The sequence below is a fragment of the Cyclopterus lumpus genome, chromosome 8, assembly GCF_009769545.1.
Source record: "Cyclopterus lumpus isolate fCycLum1 chromosome 8, fCycLum1.pri, whole genome shotgun sequence".
Lineage (NCBI taxonomy): Eukaryota > Metazoa > Chordata > Actinopteri > Perciformes > Cyclopteridae > Cyclopterus > Cyclopterus lumpus.
In genome coordinates this window covers 8,693,030-8,716,574 of record NC_046973.1, presented here as the reverse complement: position 1 = coordinate 8,716,574, position 23,545 = coordinate 8,693,030, and the positions used below count along the sequence as shown (strand labels likewise).

General features: G+C 44.8%; 1 protein-coding gene across 3 annotated transcripts; it reads left to right on the top strand.

Annotated features, from left to right (window-relative positions):
- The first annotated feature begins 1,650 nt into the window (after window positions 1-1,650).
- On the top strand, window positions 1,651-21,116 carry cog1 (component of oligomeric golgi complex 1). Of its 3 annotated transcripts, none has more exons than XM_034538965.1 (15): window positions 1,652-2,208; window positions 2,719-2,966; window positions 3,100-3,281; window positions 3,507-3,683; window positions 4,126-4,282; window positions 5,656-5,866; window positions 6,156-6,519; window positions 7,490-7,926; window positions 8,566-8,712; window positions 8,793-8,954; window positions 10,123-10,247; window positions 13,225-13,333; window positions 13,536-13,645; window positions 17,400-17,481; window positions 20,919-21,116. In XM_034538965.1, exons 1-15 carry the CDS (start codon window positions 1,903-1,905, stop codon window positions 21,054-21,056), a joined length of 2,955 nt encoding a protein of 984 aa, XP_034394856.1. In that variant the 5' UTR covers window positions 1,652-1,902; the 3' UTR covers window positions 21,057-21,116. The 3 variants fall into 3 exon arrangements, with proteins under 3 accessions (XP_034394857.1, XP_034394856.1, XP_034394855.1); XM_034538964.1 differs by having other exon boundaries at window positions 1,653-2,208; window positions 20,916-21,116; XM_034538966.1 differs by lacking the exons at window positions 10,123-10,247; window positions 13,225-13,333; window positions 13,536-13,645; window positions 17,400-17,481; window positions 20,919-21,116 and adding an exon at window positions 9,645-9,922 and having other exon boundaries at window positions 1,651-2,208.
- Window positions 21,117-23,545: the final 2,429 nt, after the last annotated feature.

Here is a 23,545-nt window from a genome sequence, read left to right as displayed (position 1 = left end):
ACGCCACCTACTGCTATTATCATTATTATTCTACTATTATTATTATTATTAGACCTTTATTTAACCAGGTAAAATCAATTGAAAACGAATTCTCATTTACAATGATCTACCTAGTGTTGCTGTTATTATTGGCAGTTGTAACTTTTTCATCAAACCTATTATACTCTCATTATATTAATCATTTCTGTCGTATGCATCAAATGTGTTTTAACTCTGATAATATTGGCGTATATATAGTGTACCTCAATAACACATATTACCACTGATAATGTTGGCGTATATATAATGCACCTCAATAACCTCAATGACACATCTTACCGCTGGTAATATTGGCATATAAATAATGTGCCTAAATAACCTCAATAATACATCTTACTGCTGGTAATATTAGTGTATATATAATGTACCTCAATAACCTCAATAACACATCTTGCTGCTGGTAATATTGGCATATATATAATGTACCTCAATAACCTCAATACAAATTTCTTGCGCAATATAGTTATTAGGCTCGTTCGAGATGAGCCAGTTCTGCGCAGATTCGATCGGCGGCGATCGGCGCGCAATGCATGCCGGTTAGATTTATGTCCGACTTGCTCCCGACTTGCTCTGACGTCATGCACACTTGGTCAACGATACTCTCACGAAAGCGATGCCGCTGTCGGTTTTAGAGCCAGGCACCGCAGGAGCTCTCCATCGACTGCGTGGCCCAGTGCATGATGAGAAACGCCTGGCTGTCGCCACATCAGAGGGCTGATTGTCTCTTAGATCTGACAGCAAACACCACGTGTTGTAGAAAATCCTTATTTTAACATTAGATTGTTCGCTATTTGTCTCATGTAGTGCAAATATGTGGGTGTTAATAATAATAATAATAATAATAATAATAATAATAATAATGTATAAGGTTTAGCATCTGTAAATAAATAATGACAACTATCTTCACATATATGTATTTATATAAATTTCTGTGTAAATAAATATGACATCCAACAACTACAATATGGCCAATCTTTTGTCCTCAATTCCAAAAATAACAGTTAAATAAATAAAAAGATATCAACATTTAGACCACTGTGAAAAGTAGATTTATTTTATTTTGGAAAATCCCATTGGTGTGACCTCAACAGATTGAAAATGCATTTGGTCCGTTTGTGAGATTACATTTTAGATATCCCAAACCTTATTTAATATGCCCGTTAAGATGATTAGTTCTGTTAAATATATTTGTTGGAATTCTGTGAAGTGAACTTCATCTCCAGACATATTTCAACACATTTCAACTTTTAAATGTTGACAGGATCTTCAACTATTAATGTATGATTAATCTTTTTGATACTAGTGCTGCTACTTCTTGGAACCACTGATACTTCTACTACAACCACTAATAAAACGTCAGCTGCTGAAAACTACTACTCTTGTTAGTACTACGACATAAGTAGAGGAATCTCTTCTGCCTCAATTTCATCGGCGATCAAGAATGCAAACGCTATTTCTTCCGCCATAGTTATCCAAATTAGGTCTGTAAACTAGTACTAAACTAGTTCCAACTGCTTTGGTGACTTCCTGAACACTGACTTCCTGTGTGTTCTTTGAAGGCAGCTGAAAACTGTCCGACTTGATCGCATTTTTTTGGCAACGCCCCCTGCAGCGGCCGCCTGCTCTCGTCTGGATTCCAGGCGAGGCGCAGCTCTAACGAATGAGCCTATTATCACGATTCACATTGTAACGATTTGATTGGCTCAGTGACCCTACCCCAAACGGAAATGTTCCCTGACGGACAGCTTAATTGACCAATAAGTCTTCGTCACATTGTTTTGCCTACGTGGAGGCAGGAAAGGTACTTCCCCCAGTTTTCCGGGAAACACTTCCTGGAGCAGCTGAAGTTGTTTTGGAGGTGCGATGGCCGAAGATCCTGCACTGTCTCTCCGGGTCTCGGAGATAAAGGACCCGGCAGTTCTCTTCGAGCGCTACAACACCGCAGAGATCCGCCATGTCGAGCGTAAAGTCCGCGGGGAGATCGAGCAGAAGAAGGAGGAGCTGAGGCAGATGGTGGGCGAGCGCTACCGGGACCTGATCGATGCCGCCGACACCATCGGAGAGATGAGGCAGTGCTCGGAGAGCGTGGTACAGTCCATCCAGGACATGCACCAGTACTGCCACCAGCTGAAACAAGGCAGAGCCAGCGCCAGCAGCGGCAGGCAGGAGGTGATGTAGCGGTACAACTGCATCTCAAAATGTGGCCATTCATTATCATATAAGTTGAATGCATACATGCCCCCCAACTATTTTATGAACGAACGAACACTCAATACGACAGAATGAAACGTGCTGACAAGTCGGCATGGTAAGGTCTCTAAACCCTTCCTCTTCGACATGTCCTCTCCTCTCACAGGAGCTAGAGTAGAAATGCTAAACTGTTGCTGACCAACCCAACCCATCTTTATGTGTGTATTATTGCTGACACATAGGGATCATAATATTTTTGATGAAATGTGTCGACATGTCTCTATAAAGGATTTAATGGAAGTTTAAGATGTTTCTTGACAATGCGACCTCGCACATCTAATGCATCATATTACTGGCGCTCTACAATGTCTGGTGGGTGCGCTACATTGTCTGGTGTTTGTACGTATTATCCTTTAACCATTGCTTTTTGTCTCTCAAAATTAATTTATACACACTGTCTAATATAGTGTGTGTGTCATCCTGTCGTAGGGCCAGAGGCAGTGGCAGGAGAAGTTCTACACCATGGCCTCCCAGATCAAGCTCCTCTTGGAGATCCCAGAGCGCATCTGGAGCGCCATGGAGGCATCCCAATACCTCCAGGCCACCCAGCTCTACCTTCTTTGTTGCCATCTGCACAGTCTGCTGCAGCTGGAGGCTGCTACAGGGGGCCTTTACAGCCCCGTCCTGGCCCGCTTCCCCATTTTGGTCCGGCAGGTAGCCACCACGGGACACTTCAGGTACTGGATGTTTTAGTTCGAAATCTAATGGGGAAAATCTCAGGCCTCAGATTTGGAAGAATTAGTGGTGGATCCATATGCACGAGTTAGTGACCACCTGGTCATAGGTCAGTAACTAGTCTGTTCTCTGCAGGTCCACCATTCTCCTGGACAGCAGGTCTTTGTTGCGGGGCCGTGCCGTGTCGGACCAGGCCATCGCTGAGGCCCTGGTGTCCACCATGCTGCTGGAGGACAGCTCACCACGCCAGGCCCTGGCTGACTTCTTGCTGGCTCGGAAGGCCTCTATCCATCAGCTGCTCAACCAACCACAGCATGGTATGCTACCATTTGTAACAGCTGCCAACATATATGCATTTTAATATCTGAGTGTGCCATAACACATTCACAAGACATGAAGCAAGTATAGCTTAACTGCTTTTACTGTGAAACAGAGCAGGAAATGTTGTGTGCAGAATGACTATTTTGTAAAGATGTATAAGTAAAGCAAAAGTGACCTGTCAGAAGTGTGTGCCTGTTCATATAAATGTGTATTTTGTCCAGGTGCAGGGATCAAGGCCCAGGTGTGCAGCCTGGTGGAGCTGCTGGTCACCACTCTGTTCCAGGCCTATGCCGTCTTCTACCTGCCACCAGAGGGAGGCCCCAGGACGGGGGAGGGAGCTCTGAGCTGTGGCATGCTCTTTTCTACACTGGAGAATGTCACCTCCACCACATATGCAGGTAAGCAGGACACTTTGAGTGATTTCCCACCTGAGAGCTATTTTAAACCCTAGGCTGTTTAAGCTCGCTTTGCACTTCTCTACAGGCTTTGGGCATAGGCACTACATGATGTCATGTAACAAGTTAGCTTTACTGGATTACTTCAGAATAAGTTAGGCAACTCTCAAATCTCATTGTCAGTTGCTTTTTAAAAATTAGTGATTTCCAAACAGATGTGTGGATATTTATCTTTAGTCTGTCAGTAGAAAGACTAAGCTCTTCTCGTTATGTATATGAAATGTGTATGTTCTGTTTTGATTGAGAACAAAGGGTTTAGATACAGTATAGCTTAAAAGCATTACGCGTGGAGTAAGAAAGTCCAAAGTCAGACTCAGGATCCGTCAATGGAAATGAAGCACAAATATCCATGATAAAGAAAATGTGATGCCATCTCTCTTCTCAGCTAAAGACAGGAGGGTGTTGCAGGAAGAGACGAGTACAGGCAGCTGGTTCAAATACCTGCCTCCCTCCATCACTGAGTTCCAGCCTGCCCTTCGCACCCTGGCTCAGCCAATCCAGAGAGAGCAGCTCCGGAACACCCTGAAGCAGTGGATCGATACGTAAGCTCCAACCAATCAGGACACTGCTCATCTTCCTTCACATTGGTTTTGTTTCCTTTTTGTTTTACAAAGTTTGACATGCACATCTCATTATTATAATACACAACCGCAGAGACTGCTTGAAGGGTTTTCAAGGTTTAAAAGGTAGGCATGAAATAGTGCTGCAGCAGTAAATATAAGAATATAACATGAAATCATTCTAATGAATACTATGAATTTTACTATAACGAGCAGTAGTAACATGTATAAACTCCAGAGTGCACAGATTGTGCAGGAATGTAGTAACTGCATCTGGGCCTGGTGATGTGTTTTCACCACCCTCTATAGCACAGATGTCAAACACAAGGCCCGCAGGCCGAACCCGGCCCGCCACGTCATTTTATGTGGCCTGCGACGGCTTGAAAGACATATGATCACCTTTTCTTAAAAAGATGTAAGAAAAAAAATCCTGTGCTTTCATTTTGAAGGTCATTTTTTAGGGGGTCGGCTGTAGCTCATGTGGTCGTCCCATAGTTGCATGTTGAATTATCCTTGAACAAGACACTGAACCTGCATTTTTTGCATCACGTCATTCACGCGCCCGGCGGAAATGACGCGTTAATCACATACAAAAAAACATCCCCAGTTCTCCCGTTATGAACTCCTCCAGACTCAGGTCTATGTCAGTGGTACACTAAGGTTGAAGTGAGTGCTGCTTAATGTTTTTCAGTATTTACCAATACGGTAATCAGAAGAAAAGTTAATGTTGTATACTTGAATTGTTTAATTTATTTAGAGTTTGTGGATAAAAGCTGCTCTTCAAGACACTTGTAGTGCAGCGTTGGTTGTCATAGATTCAGAGGGTGAGCCATAAGTTACATCTTTTGAGGCTTTTTAAAACTACTTCTCACAAGACTTTTTTTATTTCATGTTTGTGCATGAAAGCACTGTTGAGTATTTTTAGAAACTAGATAGAAAGATAGAAATTCGGGGGACCCTCACAGAATAGTACAAGAGGACGAGGCATTTCCAAGCATTACAGTGAAGGACCTGTATGGCACATTTAAGGTGAACCAATCCAGAGCCACTTCACCGCTGCCAACATGCTGCTTGAGATCCACTGTGTCAAAGGCTGAGCTGAGATCAAGCAGAACTCAAATATAATACAGGCCTGTGTCTGGTGCAAGCAGAAGGTTGACTGCTGTCAACAACTTGTTTGGTGCAGTAAAAGCTTGAGAAGGGGCAACAAATATGGATATTAAAATCACCACGGATAAGTTCTTGTATATATTTCAAAATGATAAAACATGACTTCAGCCTTTAATCAATCAAACTATAATTGATTATCTATTGCTATCTAATCAATCACTTTTGACTGTTTCCTCGACTCTCAGCTGTAAGGAGGACATCTGCCGTGGCGTTAGCAGCCTTCTGGTCTATGTGAAGAGCCTGAAGGGCTTGGCAGCCATTAGAGACTCTGTATGGGACCTCCTGTCCACCGAGTCCATCAGTCAGCACTGGAGCACTGTGTGTCAGCGGCTGCTGGAGCGCCCCCTGCCTGTCTGGGATGACTTCCTGCAGCAACTCTTCCTTCAGCGCCTGCAGGTTAGTGCTTTCCTAGCTGCACAATTGTTAAAGCTGTTAGTGGTTTTCAGCATCTCTATGGATTCACGATTTCTTGAAATTGTGTGTCTTGTTGAATCTTACATTAGTGACAGATCTACCAGCTGATGCATTAAAATTGACTTATGGTAATTCAATTCAGTTTATTTTATATAGCCCAATATCACAAATTACGAATTTGCCTCAGAGGGCTTTACAATCTGTACACATATGACATCCCTGTCCCAGGACCTCACAACATTCTAATGATTCCATCCTCCCATTCCCCAAGGCCATCACCAAAGAAGAAACTGAAGCTATCTCAACGAGCTCCGTACAGCTCCTCACCTCGGCTGTGAGGGATCTTGAGGGCCAGACCATCCATACTTCTTCAGCTACCAACCATGGCTCTGGGCGTGGGGCCCAGTACGAGGTAGATCTGGCATCCTTCCTGTGGTCGGAGTCTCCGGGGGACCTGCTGAACAATGCAGGCTGGGTCAGCGTGACCCAGCGGGGGCAGCAGCACCAGCGGAGTAGCCTGGCCATGAAAACCCAGGCCCTGACGCCCTGCGTTCAAAACTTCTGCTCCTCTCTGGATGCTAAGCTAAAGGCCAGGCTGGATGACCTGCAGTACTACCTTCCCTCCCAAGACACAGGTGATGGCAGTTCAAACATAGCCACTGTGTGGAAGTCTGTTTAGGCCAGTGTATCATTAAGACAGATATCTTCCTTAGGACAGGGATTGGGTTGTCAGTCCCAATCTGTTCTCCATGAGGTGGTCAAGTTCTGAGTCAACAACTGTAAGTCATTTAGCCTGAGGATGAGGTCATCATTTCCTGGCATTGAAGAGACAAACATATCTGATCTGAAAAAGAGGTACAGAGCCCCAAAGTGGGGTGAAATGATTATTGCCGCTCAAAATAATAGAATTCCACCAATTTGTTAGAAGCCGGTCAGACCACAAAGTGGCATAACTAAATTAATGTATTCCTTCTCCTGATATACGTGGTGCTGAAGGCTTGATGAAGTTGTGACTATTTGCAGAGCTGGTTGAGAGCTAATTGTAGCAGGCGAGCGAACTGGTAAAATAGCAATAACATGCTAGCGCATGCCCACCTGGCCTGTTATGCAAAGCAGGGGTGTATAAAATGTGATGGTGCAGCATAGCTAATATGATAACTCCCCTTTTTATTTTGGAATCTCTGCATATTGGTGAGTGCTGCCACTGGCCATGATGTTTAGTCACATATCTGTAGTCTCCTGATTAAGCTCAACTCGTGTTCCTCTAGTACCACCATGAGGGTTTTAAGTGATTAAGTGATTAAGTGATTAAGTGATTAAGTGATTAAGTGATTAAGTGTGTGTGTGTGTGTGTGTGTGTGTGTGTGTGTGTGTGTGTGTGTGTGTGTGTGTGTGTGTGTGTGTGTGTGTGTGTGTGTGTGTGTGTGTGTGTGTGTGTGTGTGTGTGTGTGTGTGTGTGTGTGTGTGTGTGTGTGTGTGTGTGTGTGTGTGTGTGTGTGTGTGTGTGTGTGTGTGTGTGTGTGTGTGTGTGTGTGTGTGTGTGTGTGTGTGTGTGTGTGTGTGTGTGTGTGTGTGTGTGTGTGTGTGTGTGTGTAGGGTCTGAAGGGTCTGACTCCAGCTCAGTCACCTTCTCTGATCCCAGTGAGAGCTCATCAGCATCCTCTTTTAACCGCTTCACGGACTCTCCAGCAGTGGAGGACGCTTTACGTGGAGGCTGCGTCGCCTGTGTCCGCCACATCCTGTCTTCCATCCGCTCTGAACTGGCCTCACCTGAACCCAGCCCCGCCTGCCTTAGTTCAGTCCTTTTCATGGCCAGGCTGTGCCAGTCCATGGGTGAACTCTGCCCCAACCTGAAGCATTGCATCCTGGGAAAACAGAGGGGTTCTGAGACAACAGGAACCCCCAGACAGGGCAAGAAGTTGGGCAAAGCCAGGACAACCACGGAGGTCCGCCCCATCCAGGCCAAGTGGGCAGGTCTGAAGGAGGAGCTCCTTGTTTGCAGCATGGAGGCGTACCGCATCTGGAGCTCCGCCCTCTCCAAAGTCAGACACTGTCAGACATGTAGATGTATTTAAGTGAAGCTTTATTTGTTGAGTATCTTTCAAATTCTGTTTGTGTTGAGGACTGTTGGCTGAGACTAAGATAGCAGGGGGTCGTAAACTGTAGGTAAACTGTTTGGAACAGTTACAAATGAATTATTTACAAGCTTTTTGAAGTAACTGTATCTTACAGCCAAGAATCATGGCGTCTTTGTCACCCATCACCAGATACCATCTTCAAACAGAGACAGGGGTTATTACCCCATCTGCTTAAATGACCATATTACATTTTGGCAACCCACTTCTGGAGCTCTCACTTCATGTCTCAGGTGTCATCATGTGACCGTAATGCCATCGTAAAAATGGGACTTTGGTAATTGAGTAAAAAATTACAGCTGCACTAATCAACATAAATCTATTAACATTGTATCAAATGTGTGAAAGGTGTTTCCTGTTTATAAACCCACAGACAGTTCTGAACTCTGTAGTTCCCTCATCTCTACACAGGCTTGTAGAGTATTTAGCTCACAGTTTGGGGTTGACAGAACACAATGCTGTTAAGTGTCAGATGTTTAGAGGAGTCGGTGACCAAACCAGAGCAAAGAAGAGTGACGTGTGTGTGTGTGTGTGGTGTTCTTGCAGGTTCTGCTGGATAAGTTCGCCACAGCGCTGCATGCTGAGTCTGCCGGTGCCATCCTCACAACAGCAACAAACTGGGAGGACCTGGAGATCCAAGAAGAAGCAGAGTCTGGGAGCAGTGTCACATCCAAAATCCGTCTTCCAGTCCAGGTCAGCCAGCGTGACCTTGGGAAGCGCAATGATTTCCGATTCTATTCAGTGGCGTGATGTAAATCTTGTCTCCTCCACAGCCGTCGTGGTTCGTGCAGTCGCTGCTATTCCAGCTGTGTGTGGATGTGAACAGGGTGGGGGGCCACGCTCTGCCCCGACCCACCCTGCAGGAACTGCTGCAGACCTGTCTGGCTCAGGTCCTGCACCACTACCACAGCCTCACACAGCAGTCCCTTGGCAAGGTAACACACACACACACACACACACACACATTTGAAAGAGGGAAGTTTGTATTGTAAGGGGAAAAGTACCAGGGACACAGATGTAACTTTTGTCTCGTCACCTTTTAGATGGCTGTTTGTGGTAGTGAGATGATGTGGTCTTCAGATGTTATAACCTCTGAAAGGCTTAGGATAGGGGTAAGCACGTTTGTGATCGTATATATCACAATCTTATGATCTTATCACATAATCTTCCTAAGCTAAATGTCAGAAATAACAGTTACACTTATTGGTTTATTTAGTCATCCTGGAGTTTGTTGACCTCATACATGTTATATTTCTGTTGTAGATACATTGTCAAAAGGATAAATGAGGACACACTTTAAGTTATTTAGTAAAAGTTACAACAAGGAACTTTCATTTGGTGTTTATTTTTGCGGTCCCTGTGGTGTAAAAGTGTGGTAGTGTTTCCAAGCACCAGATTCCCTTTTAGAAAGCCTCTTATTTTAGTGTAGCAGGGTCTGACAGTCTGTCTGCCTAAGTCATGGTTCTGGTTCTCCCGCGCCACCCTTCCCTCCAGCGAGTCCTGTAATATGTTCTGGGTCTCCAGCACCGTGGTGCTGGTATCCAGAGAGGAGAAGCTCTGCTCCTGGAGGAGGAGGAGGAGATGCTGCTGCTGCTGCTGGGAGCTGAGCTCTTCTTCTCCCGTAGGATCTCCGACTGCAGGTCGAAAGCCACAGAGAAGCCGGATCTGGATCTGTCCACGGTGGGCTGGTCTTAGCTGGAGGCCCCGCTGAAGGAGTTTCTGGTGAAACTGCATGATTTCATCTGATTTCGTGTGGAACCGCCAAAATCGGCAGAAAAAAGTTTCTCGCAGAAGTTTTCAGATTCCTACTTAAGTCTGCTGCTCAATCCATACTGGGCTCAACATGAAATGTCCAGGAGATGGAAACGTGTCTACCCAGTAACATATACTAAAGGAAAAAAGGGTGCGAAATAGTGGATAACCTTGTTGTTTAGCTTTCAGGTGGTCGGAGAACCATACTGTTGTGTACATTTTTGAAGAAGATATGTGTCTTCCAATAGGGTTCGATTTTAAGGGCTCCTGATATAAAGATGATTGTGAAGGAAAGTGCACGTTCTTATTCATTGAGTCTCTCTGCTCTGTTTGTTTCTGTTCTCCATCCAGGAGGGTGTATTTCCCATGACTCAGAACAGAGCCTTACAGCTGTTGTTTGACCTTCGTTACCTCAACACCACACTGGGCAGCAGAGTGGAGGAAGGAAAGAGCTCCCGATCCCACCAAGACCCCAGGTAACATCCTCCATCCCAAATCATTAGTTGGAATGCTTCAGCAGTCCAACTATTGTTCTTGTATTCTTTCCTAAACTTATTATTCTATTTCTTCCGTACGTATTTTGAACTGTATCTCCTCCTTCATATGTTCAACTATAGAAACCGTTCAAATATTAAAAAATTCAACTCCTTCGGGAATCAAGCACTAAGACTTCAACTTTTCAAATCTTCATATTATAAATCTTTTTATAGTTTTTTTAAAAAATGGGATCACAATGGAGAAAATCTTAAACTTTTAAAACCTTATAACATCTTCATACTTTCAGCTAAAGACACCATTTAAATTTTAAAATGTTGACAGAACCTTCAGCTATTACTGGATATTTTCATATCTTCAAATTAATATTTTTATGGAATAAAAAATGAATGGGTTCCTATGGAGGAAAACTCTAACAAATCCGCTTAAACTGTTTCAACTTTAAAACCTTCCAATGTCCGCATACCTTCAGCTAGAGACACCATTTAACTTTTAAAATGTTGATCAAATCTTTCGCTATATCTTCATAATTTAGCTTTTTTTGATAGCTTTTATACTTATTTAACTGTCCCCATTTTAGTTGTATGTGTTTTTCTGCTCGTTTGAGAGTTCTCAGTGTGTGTGTGTGTGTGTGTGTGTGTGTGTAAACTTAGAGCTGTGATGTCATCGCCACAGTGGAGAGAGAATTCAGGATTGTGCGAAAAAACATTTGTAAATCGTCACTACGGCCACACCGTTTAGTCTTTTTACACCATTTATGGATCAAAACGTAGGGATTCTTGTGCCGGTCCTCACATGTGTCGATGGAATCCATGATGTTTCCCACATTTGTCAGGAGAACCCTCAACGAGGGAGCAAGTCCCGCTCTCTGCCCCATAGAGCCCCATTATATATTTCCCTCAAACGTCTTCTCACAGACGATCGCACCTGATTTGTAAATCGCGACTAGAGACACTTCGTCTAACATACAGACCCACAAGCGACATTTATGGGTTTGCAAGAGTCTTGTGTCTCAGGAAATATAATTATTTTGGGGTGTTGCTTTTGAAGTTCTATATGATATTAAGCTTTTTCCGAGAAAAAAAAAATGAATTGGAGGCTATGGGAGATATTCTTCACAGCAAAAACTCAGTCACTCATGAACAGGTGCACCTAATCAGAGCAGTCTCACACTCATTCTTGTTTTAGGTACATTTAGAGGACACACACACAAACACACACAGAGCAGCTACAGGCTGTCTGTCTTTCTGTCTTCCCTTTCAAAATAAAAGCTCCACGAGTCTCACACACACACACAGGTGTTCTCATTAGTGCAGTTTGACAGACACACACCTCCCTCTCTCTGCCTCTAACAACTCTCTCATTCTCTCTCTGTCTGTCTCCCCCACTCTCCCCTCTTTCTTTCTCTCTCTCTGTCCTCCCTCCCTCTCTCTCTTGTCTGTCTCTCTTTTTATACCCCTCACTCTCTCCTTTCTTGGATTGTAATTCATCTCTTGGATTATTTAGATGATGCAGTTTTCCTTTGACTTTTTCCAATTATACATTTAAACAAGGATTTTCAGCAATACAGTTGAATGCTTTTGGGCTTCAACACTTTTCAGCAGGTAGTTTGACTTTTCTCTTTTCAGCTATGTTCAGCAAGTTTAAGCCATTTTCAGCTGTTTTCAGCAATCTTCAGCTATTTCTTTTAACATTTCAGCTTCAAATAATTTGTAGCCATTTTCAGCTGTTTTCAGCTATTGTTTTATATATTTCAGCTTCATTCTTCAGATTTTAGCATTCCAACGCATTTTCAGCAGGAAATGCTCTTTCCAGTTTAAAACATTCTTTTAAAAAAAAATGTTGTAACTGTTTTTCTGAAGACAGCTGTGGCTTGGTGGTAGCGCTGGTTTTCTTCCAATTGGATCAAATCAAACTGCCTGTTTGGGCAGGTGGCACCTTGCATGGTAGTCCCTGCCATCAGACTAGAAAGGCGTTTCCCAAATACAAATCTATTTCCCCGTTTAGTAAACGTATACATGATGTTTATGAAGTCCGATGTTCAATGGTAAAATGTCTCCTACCATCTCCTTATGGTTACCTACCATATGGTTGACAGGTCGCTACCACGGCGAGTTGTGTTGTGTGCTTTCACTTCATCAAAAGTTAATTGTAAAATTGCCCAGAAATGTCGTCTTCAGCATTCGGTTGTATTTTAACCAGATTTTCCAGTAATCTTCCACATTATGGAGCTCATAAAGCCTGCCCACTAGGCTTTATGGAAGGAAAAGAACTCTGGATTCAGCTAAGTTCATACACTCAAAAATGATCATAATTGTTATCATCTGAGTGACAAATGTCTCCAACCCACTTTAAGTCTATAGGAAAAAGTCTTGTTGGGCCCAATGGCATCACGTGACTGACCCAGAAGTTGTAATTCCACCATTCCACCACCTATGCCAAAGCCCGGTGCTCTTCTTGGGGGTTTGCTTCAAAACCGTAGTGCACGAACCGAATGATGGATACATGTATTTAACTCGACAGTTGCACGGTAGTATAATTGAAGTTTGAATTGTATTTCAGGACTTAAGGAGTCTTCAGTCTGTTTCCAAACAAGTGCACACATGCAAATAATCTGAGGTAGTTCTCTCGAGAAGGTGGATATGATTTTGGCTTGAATTCCAGGGAAATCTGGGATCTCACTTGTAAGAACCCAAGGTAGTTGGACAGCAAAAGCATTGACGAGCTATTGCGTCAATAAAACAAACCTGAACAAACTTTTAGTAAACATGAGCATTTTTAAAGTGATAATGTATCCATGTAAATCAATAGCTTGAGAAAAATATTTCTCAACTTTTTATTTAATATTTTTCCTAGCTGTCTTACAATATTTAGTAGTTTAATTTCTCTTAAATGTAAAGTCCTGATGGCAGTAAGAAAAGGCTCTGAAAGCTGTAAACATTGTGTTGTGTTTTCCAGATTCCACGAGGTCTGTGATTGGCTGGAGGGCTACATCGACCCGTTTGACCTGGACGTGTTCACACCTCCGCTCAACACCAACCTTAACCGCCTGTCCCAGCGGACATCGGTACTTTTAGCCCCAACAACACAGAAAAATGCAGTGTAGTTGTAGCTTGATAATATATAGAACCGGCTTTGACTCCGGAGACAGCCCAGAGAGGTCCAACGACCTGATTGTCCACATTGTCTCGATGTAACAGCAAACGTCATAAATGGGGCTGCTCTGCTTCCTACCAATGTTCAAAGGTGCATGTGTCGTTGTGTCTCAGGTGCTGCTGGGGCTGCTGACTGGCTCAGAGAAGCAGTTTACCTTGCGGAGCAGCAGTGTGAACTCCCGGGAGCCTTACAACATCCTGCCACTGGCCAGCAGCCAGATCCGGTCAGTGAAGCCGAGGTGCTCCGTAGAACAATGTTCCCAACCTGTCGCTGCAACCAGAACGCCAGATGAGCAGCAGCAGATGTAACATGTGTTATGCACATTGAAGCGATGACACCCTACTTTATCTTTCACTGAAACTGGCGTGACACAGATGGATCATTTGACCAGAGAAGAGCGACCACTTTGTTACTCTTGTGATGTCCCTGAGTAATATATTTCATACACGGAGCACATTAACCAGACAGCAATCTGATTTAGCAGGAGTTATTTTTACAGCTGATCTAGTGTACCATCATAAAGGCCTCGGCCAGTACTGATACAGTTCCATGGCTTAATGAGGGAAACACTAACAGATATGACAATTTATGTACTATATATAAATGTGTGGAAAGCATGCATGTCATGTGTACTGTCAAGCTTTCAGTTAGTCAGAAAACCAACTCTGTTTTCAGCTTCGTCACAATGACTAATAACTAGTCTCACTGGTGTTAACCAGGAAGAGGGCAATGTTCTCCCCTCTGTCTATTGGTTATTTATATCTCCATCCATCCATCCATCCATTATCAGCCGCTTATCCGGGGTCGGGTCGCGGTGGCAGCAGGTTCAGCAGGCCGACCCAGGCTTCCCTCTCACCCGCAACACTTTCCAGCTCATTCTGGGGGATCCCGAGGCGTTCCAAGGCTAGCCGGGAGATATAATCCCTCCAGCGTGTCCTCGGTCTTCCCCCGGGACCTCCTACCAGTTGGACGTGCCTGGAAAACCTCTAATGGGAGGCGTCCAGGAGGCATCCTGACTAGATGCCCGAACCACCTCAGCTGACTCCTTTCGACACGAAGGAGCAGCGACTCGACACCAAGCTCCCCCCTGATGTCCGAGCTCCTTACCCTATCTCTAAGGCTAAGCCCGGCCACCCTACGGAGGAAGCTCATTTCGGCCGCTTGTATCCGAGATCTCGTACTTTCGGTCACGACCCAGAGTTCGTGACCATAGGTGAGAGTTGGAACGTAGACCGACCAGTAAATGGAGAGCTTTGCCTTCCGGCTCAGCTCCCTCTTCACCAAGACGGACCGGTACAGCGCCTGTTTTACTGCTGCAGCCGCACCGATCCGCCTGTCGATCTCCCGCTCCACCTTACCCTCACTCGTGAACAAGACCCCGAGATACTTGAACTCCTTCGCTTGGGGTAGGCAGTTTGGCCCACCTGGAGGGAGCAATCCGCCGGTTTCCGGCAGAGCACCATGGCCTCAGATTTGGAGGTGCTAACTCTCATCCCTGCCGCTTCGCACTCGGCTGCAAAACGCCCCAGTGAATGCTGGAGGTCACGGTCCGAGGAGGCAAACAAGACCACATCATCCGCGAAGAGCAGAGAGGCAATCCCGAGACTCCCGAACTGGATCCTCTCCACCCCCTGGCTGCGCCTAGATATCCTGTCCATGAAGGTCACGAACAGGACCGGTGATAAAGGGCAGCCCTGGCGGAGGCCAACACCCACCGGGAACGTGTCTGACTTACTACCAAGGATACGAACACAGCTCCTACTGCAGGTGTACAGAGACCGGATGGCCCGTGCCAACGGGTCCGGCACCCCATACTCCCGCAGCACCCCCCACAAAACCCCCCGAGGGACCTGGTCGAAAGCCTTCTCCAGGTCTACAAAGCACATGTAAACTGGTTGGGCAAACTCCTAGGTCCCCTCCAGTAATCTTGCGAGGGTAAAGAGCTGGTCCACTGTTCCACGACCGGGACGGAATCCGCACTGTTCGTCTTGAATCCGAGGTTCGACAAGCGGTTGGAGCCTCCTCTCCAGCACCCTGGCATAAGCTTTTACCGGGAGGCTGAGCAGTGTGATACCACGATAGTTCGAGCACACTCTCCGGTCCCCCTTCTTGAAGATGGGAACCACCACCCCGGTCTGCCAGTCCATGGGCACTGTTCCCGACCCCCATGCGACACTGAAAAGGCGTGTCAACCAAGACAGCCCAACAATGTCCAGCGCTTTCAGCATCTCAGGGCGGATCTCATCCACCCCTGGCGCCTTGCCACCAAGGAGCTTTTTGACTACCTTAGCGACCTCTGCCAGGGATATGGGTGAATCCACCCCAAAGTCTTCCGGCGCTGGCCCCTCTCCGGGGGACATGTTGGCCGGGTTTAGGAGTTCCTCAAAGTGCTCTTTCCACCGCCCGACGATGTCCCCAGTCCGGGTCAGCAGTTTTCCCCCCCCCCCCCCCCTCTGCTGAGAACAGCCTGGGGTAGACCCTGCTTTCCCTTCCTGAGCCGTCGGATGGTTTGCCAGAACTTCCTTGAGGCCAACCGAAAGTCCTTCTCCATGGCCTCCCCGAACTCCTCCCATGCCCGAGTTTTAGCCTCCGCGACCATCGCAGCTGCAGCCCTTCTGGCCCGCCTGTACTCGTCAGCTGCTTCAGGAGACCCCTGGGCCAGCCAGGCCCGAAAGGCCTCCTTCTTCAGTTTGACGGCTTCCCTCACCCCCGGTGTCCACCACCGGGTTCTCGGGTTGCCGCCACGACAGGCACCGATGACCTTCCGGACACAGCCCCGAGCAGCCGCGTCCACAATAGAAGCTTTGAACAAGGTCCTCTCTTCACCCGAGTGTCCAAGACATACGGCCGCAGATCAGATGATACGATTACAAAGTCGATCATTGATCTCCGGCCTAAGGTGTTCTGGTACCAGGTACACTTATGAGCCACCTTATGTTCGAACATGGTGTTCATTATGGACAAACTGTGGCTAGCACAGAAGTCCAACAACAAAACACCATTCGGGTTCAGATCGGGCAAGCCGTTCCTCCCAATCACGCCCCGCCAGGTTTCTCTGTCATTGCCCACATGAGCGTTGAAGTCTCCCAGGAGAACTATGGAGTCGGCAGGCGGTGCCCTTTCCAGGACCCCTCCCACCGATTCCAAGAAGGCCGGATACTCCGAAATGCTGTTCGGTGCATAAGCACAAACAACAGTCAGAGCCTTACTCCCTGCAACCCGTAGGCGCAGGGAGGCGACCCTCTCGTTCCCCGGGGAAAACTCCAACACAGCGGCGCTCAGCCGGGGGCTCGTGAGTATCCCCACTCTTGCCTGGCGCCTCTCACCCTGGGAAACTCCAGAAAAAAGTCCAACCCTTCTCCAGGAGCTTGGTTCCAGAGCCCATGCTGTGCGTGGAGGTGAGCCCAACTATATCTAGCTGGTACCGCTCCACCTCCTGCACCCGCTCCGGCTCTTTCCCCGCTAGTGAGGTGACGTTCCACGTCCCTAGAGCTAGTCTATGCCGCCGGCGATCGGCCCGCCCAGGTCTCCCGCCTGGCCCGCCGCCCGGTCTACATAGCACCCGACCCCGATAATTCTCCCTGCGGGTGGGTCCACAGGGTGTCTGCTGCTCCATGCTGTTTTTTCGGGCTGAGCCCGACCGGGCCCCATGGGCGAAAGCCCAGCCACAAGACGCTCGCCGACGAGCTCCCCTCCTGGGTCTGGCTCCGGGAGGGTGCCCCGGTTTCCCTTGTCCGGGCAAGGTAGCTTCAGACCGTGGGCTGCTATTCATCAGGGTTTTTTTGAACCGCTCTTAGTCTGGGCTCTCCCCCAAGACCTGTTTGCCTTGGGAGACCCTAACAGGGGCTGATGCCCCGGACAACATAGCTCCCAGGATCACTGAGCCACTCAAACTCCTCCACCACGTTAAGGTGGCGATTCATAGTTATTTATATCTGTATTTTAATAATAGTTTTTCAATGTTCTGCCCTCTGCAGGTTCGGGTTGCTGCCTCTCAGCATGTCCAATGTGCGCAAGTCCAAATCAGCCACCCGGAGTTCTGATGTTGCTCTCCAGTTGGTGAGTAACAGAGCTGCGATCAGATATCTGAAGCTGCGATCAGATATCTGAAGCTGCTCTGAGTCTCAGTGGTGTTGTTTCATATGCTGACCACCACAGTGTGTCTTCATTTCTCTGTTGCTTGTTTTGTTCCACCCTGGGAAAAATGTTTCTGTTGCACTTCTGCCCTCCCAGCATTTGTGAGTGCGAGAAACCCAGGCAAGTTTGTGTGTCTGTTGTATTTTCAGTAGTGCCTTGATTTACTTTTGGTGCATTTGCAGTGTGACAGATTAAGATGTTTCTCACTATCTGCTTGGGCTCATATTGTAGCTTACGATCAGGCTATTGACTGGAGAGTTCCATGAAGCAGCAGAGACCCGGGGCTAATCTTACCTGTTTTTAAATGCATAAATTAGTAAAGTTTGTGTTAAGGTCAGCAGAAATACAAATAGCAGATGTCTCTGCAGCTAAAGTTGGGATTTGTCCAAAATTGTCACTTTTGAAACTTCCTTATTAAAAACCCTGACAACAGTCATTTGGGGAAATGGTCTTTAATAGTAACTTGCTGTCTTACCAACAGTCACATGATAACATTATCAGTTGTCTCATACTTTCATTAGTTGGAATGCTTCAGCAGTCCAACTATTGTTCTTGTAATCTTTATCAAACTTATTATTCTTCTATTTCTTCCGTACGTATTTTGAACTGTATCTAGTCCTTCATATTTTCAGCTCTAGAAACCGTTCAAATATTAAAAAATTCAACTCCTTCGGGAATCAAGCGCTATGACTTTTCAACTTTTCAAATCTTCATATTATAAATCTTTTTATAGTTTTTTTTAAAATGGGATCACAATGGAGAAAATGTTAAACTTTTAAAACCTTATAACATCTTCATACTTTCAGCTAAAGACACCATTTAAATTTTCAAATGTTGACAGAATCTTCAACTATTACTGCATATTTTCAAATATTTTTTATATTTTCATATCTTCAAATAATGAATATTTATATGGAATAAAAAATGAATGGGTTCCTATGGAGGAAAACTTCAAATCCGCTTAAACTTTTTCAACTTTAAAACCTTCCAATGTCCGCATGCTTTCAGCTAGAGACACCATTTAACTTTTGAAATGTAGATAAAATCGTTAGCTATAACTTTATAATTTAGCTTCTTTTGATAACTTTTATACTTATTTTATTGTCCCCGTTTTAGTTTGATGTGTTTTCAGCCCGTTTGAGTGTTTTCAATGATTGTGTGAGTGGAAGCTTAGAGCTGTGACGTCATCGCTAGAGGGCTGAGAGGATTGAGAATCTTAACCAAAAAACATTTGTAAAAAATTGTCATTACGGCCACACCGTTTACTCTTCTTACACCATTTATGGATAAAAACGTAGGGATTCTTGTGCCGGTCCTTACATGTGTCGATAGAATCCACGATGTTTCCCACACTTGTCAGGAGAACGCTTAACGAGGGAGCAAGTCCAGTCTCTGCCCTATAGAGCCCCATTATATCTTTCCCTCCAACGTCTTCTCACAGATGATGGCACCTGATTTGTAAATCGCGACTAGAGACACATCGTGTAACATACAGACCCACAAGCAACATTTATGGGTTCGCAAGAGTCTTGTGTCTCAGGAAATATAATTATATTGGGGGGTTACTTTTGAAGTTCTATATGATATTAAGCTTTTTGTGAAAAAAATAAATGAACTGAAGTCTATGAAGATATTCTTCAAAGCAAAAACTCTGTGTCACTCATGACACAGGTGCAGCTAATCAGAGCAGTCTCACACTTATTCTGGTTTTAGCTACATTAAGAGGACACACACAAACACACACACAGAGCAGCTACAGGCTGTCTGTCTTTCTGTCTTCCCTTTCAAAATAAAAGCCCCAAGAGTCACACACAGGTATTCTCATTCCTCTTTCTGTCTTCCCTTTCAAAATAAAAGCCCCAAGAGTCACACACAGGTATTCTCATTCCTCTGTCTGTCTGTCTGTCTTTCTGTCTTCCCTTTCAAAATAAAAGCCCCAAGAGTCACACACAGGTATTATCATTCCTCTGTCTGTCTGTCTCTCTGTCTTCCCTTTCAAAATGAAAGCCCCAAGAGTCACACACAGGTACTCTCATTCCTCTGTCTGTCTTTCTGTCTTCCCTTTCAAAATAAAAGCCCCAAGAGTCACACACAGGTATTATCATTCCTCTGTCTGTCTGTCTCTCTGTCTTCCCTTTCAAAATGAAAGCCCCAAGAGTCACACACAGGTACTCTCATTCCTCTGTCTGTCTTTCTGTCTTCCCTTTCAAAATAAAAGCCCCAAGAGTCACACACACAGGTATTCTCATTCCTCTGTCTGTCTCTCTGTCTTCCCTTTCAAAATAAAAGCCCCAAGAGTCACACACAGGTATTCTCATTCGTCTGTCTCTCTGTCTCTGTCTTCCCTTTCAAAATAAAAGCTCCAAGAGTCACACACACAGGTATTCTCATTCCTCTGTCTGTCTGTCTGTCTGTCTTCCCTTTCAAAATAAAAGCCCCAAGAGTCACACACACAGGTATTCTCATTCCTCTGTCTGTCCGTCTGTCTGTCTTTCTGTCTTCCCTTTCAAAATAAAAGCCCCAAGAGTCACACACAGGTATTCTCATTCCTCTGTCTGTCTGTCTTCCCTTTCAAAATAAAAGCCCCAAGAGTCACACACACACAGGTATTCTCATTCCTCTGTCTGTCTTTCTGTCTCTCTCTCTGTCTGTCTGTCTGTCTCTCTCTCTCCTTTCATGGATTGTAATTCATCTCTTGGATTATTTAGATGATGCAGTTTTCCTTTCAATTTGTCCAATTATACATTTAAACAAGGATTTTCAGTTAAATGCTTTTGGGCTTCAACACTTTTCAGCAGGTAGTTTGACTTTTCTGTATGTTTTCATATATTCTATTTTCATATATATTCAGCTATTTTCATATATTCGCTATTTTCAGATATAATCATCAAGTTCAAGCCATTTTCAGCTGTTTTCATTAATCTTCAGCTATTTCTTTTAACATTTCAGCTTCAAATTTTCAGCTATTGTTTTATATATTTCAGCTTCATTCTTCAGATTTTAGCATTCCAACGCATTTTCAGCAGGAAATGCTCTTTCTAGTTCTTTATGCTAAGCTAACCACATATCATCTCTGTACAGGGTACACAATGCTTAAGTGTATGCCTTTTTATGTACGCTTAGATAATTTAAACTTTTGGATCCACTACTAGTCGACATCTGAAATACTGAAGTGTTGGCATTGAGCACCATAGCCATGTTCTACCTAGCCCTGATCCAGGACTGTCATGCTACATATCAGTGCTGGAACAGGACTCTGTCATTGACCATAGTAAAACTGGGGACAATGGAGTTGTATGTTCTCATCACATACCAATGAAACCAACAGCCAACCTGACGTCTTCTCTTTCTTCCAGCAGGCACCTCCATCCTCCGTAGCAGGCAGCGAGGACGGCTTCCGGCCGGGCAGCCTGTTCAGACAGTTGGCGGATCAAGATGAAGACACAGCCGCGCCGTCTTTATTCAAACTCAGCTGGCTGTCTAGCATGGCCAAATAACCCTTTATTGCTCAATTTGACCTTGTAAAAACTGTAGTAAAAAAACTTGTCTTTCCTTTCCTTGTGTGAGTTAATTAACTTGATCAACTGATGCAAATAACACTTGTGGAAATTAGTGAACTGTAATTCATATAGTACTGAGTGTTTTCAGTGCTTGCACTCTTAGGTTCATGATATACTTAAACAAGCAGCAGTGAGTTGTTTGCATACTGTGGGAATTTGGACATGGAGGAAGGAGATTTCCGCCAGTGGGCCTATCCAGGCCGTGTTAGCCCTGGCTGAGAACAACATGTTTACATTTAGCTTGATTCACTGTTGTACCTCAGTACAGCCTCACAGAGCTGCTGGTACTGCTAGCTGGTTCAGTGTATTACAGATTTAGTTTCTTATCCAGCATGTCCTGCTGTTCATGGGCTTATCTTGCAAAATTTAGCATTGATCTCTAGAGAATTGCACGACCAATTGTCCTGAGGAACAAAGTATACATGAGGTAGCCATCAGGTGAATGTGTTAAAAGGACCTTTGACCTTAACGTGGTATAGCAACGGACAACATAAAATGGTTAAAGTCAAAGCAGCAGAGGCATATATTCAATTCAGTTTATTTTATATAGCCCATTATCACAAATGATGAATTTGTCATTGGGTCCACAGGCTATAATAACAATTTATATGAATAAAAATCAGTTAAAATAGTTAACTGTCTACCGCCTTCACGGGAGAGGACAAATGCCACGCCTTACAGAGTTCCGAAAAAAAGTTAAGTACAATCCATACACTGAGCATAAAGCTTCTCCATTGGTTAGTATCAGGTATGCATGCTTATACCTCAACTAAACAGCATGCTATCTGCCTATCACTACAAAGAGGCAGACTTCAAGCAATAAACCACAATGCTACTTCCCTTATCTCTTCCCTTTTGGTCCTAAACAGTAAGATGGGCTCCTTCAAAAATAAATGCCTAACATCCGGTCTCTTAGGGAGACCACTACTTTGACTATGCCTCCTTGGATCAATACATTCCATTCATACCTTTATAGTCATCTTTATAGTTATGATAACCATAAAACAATCCACATAGAGTTACAATAATACTTATTCAGTGATTACACTTATATAGTAACATACTTATACAGTGACAGTGACTTTTCTCCCATGTTTCCCTAAAACATTCTTCAGAATATTCTTCATAATATCCCTTATTGATTATCATATCTTTCTTATGTATTAATTTAAAACATGGACTTTCCTATTTACATGTACAAGTATATATATAAAAACATTACAACTCTACAGGTGTAAGACTACAACTCTGCTTCTGCTTCCTGATCTGAACTCTGGGTTGTCATGGTTTAAGTCCAGAAATGAGACCCGCTTCATGCAAAGTGGGATGAATGCCGTCTCGCCTCATCAGATCAGGTTTGCGGCTATACATGTCATCATTGATCAAATTGGGGAGAGGGCCAGAGATAACTAGTCTGACATTGTCTTGGCATAAGTACACACCGATTCCACATTCATTTTAGTGACCTCCGACCGCTGCAGTCGAGAGTCATTACGGCCGGTGTGTATTGTAATCTTACTGTAACTACGCTCATCTTTAGCCAGCAGTTTTAAACAAGATTCAATGTCGCCCGCTCTGGCCCCTGGGATGCATAGGACTGAGGTCCGTGGCTTCGCTATCTTCACGTTTCTGACTATGGAGCTGCCGATAACCAGAGTGTGTTTCTCAGCGGGTGTGTCGCTGAGTGGGCAAACAGGTTCGAAAAGTGAAGAGGTTGGTGGTGCACAGCGGGCTTCTGTTTAGACTTAGGCTACTACTCCTTTGTTCAGTTACCCAGCCATCCGGCTGCGCGGGGGCTGCTAAGGAACAGCTAGCAGAAGCTATGTCTAGCTGGCCCTCACCGGCTATGGGAGGGGGCGAGCTAACTAACGTAGCTAACGTCTGCGCTTCGATGGTGCGGAGCCGTGCATCTAACCCACTTAGAACTGCCTCCAACCTAGCAGTGTGTATATAACCTAGTTACCACATTTAGTCCCCATTAAGTTCCAACAATGTTCAATCCGATACTTCCCATAATGCAACCAATGGCATCTTGTTTAGAACCTCCCTGCTTGGTAAATAGCCACATCTTTTAAACTACAGGTCCCCAGTCTGGGCCAATCTCTCTGTCGTGACTGAACAAAGACTAGAACCCAAATGCACGACTCAAAGCAAAGTAACAACAAAAATCTCAGTTTTAATTAACTGGAAACATACAAACAGAAAATCTACATGAACAAAGTAACATAAAATCGTGACCTGGTGATTGATGAATTCCATGAAAATGGCTGGTTCTCTGGCACAAAAGACAAGACGAACTGGCACAGGACAAAGGGAGACGCAGACAATATATACACAGGCTAAGGGCACAGGTGGAAACAATCAGGAGCGAGGCAGACAATCAGACTAGAGGAGAAACACACAGGGGAAGGAACAAGTTGCCTGAA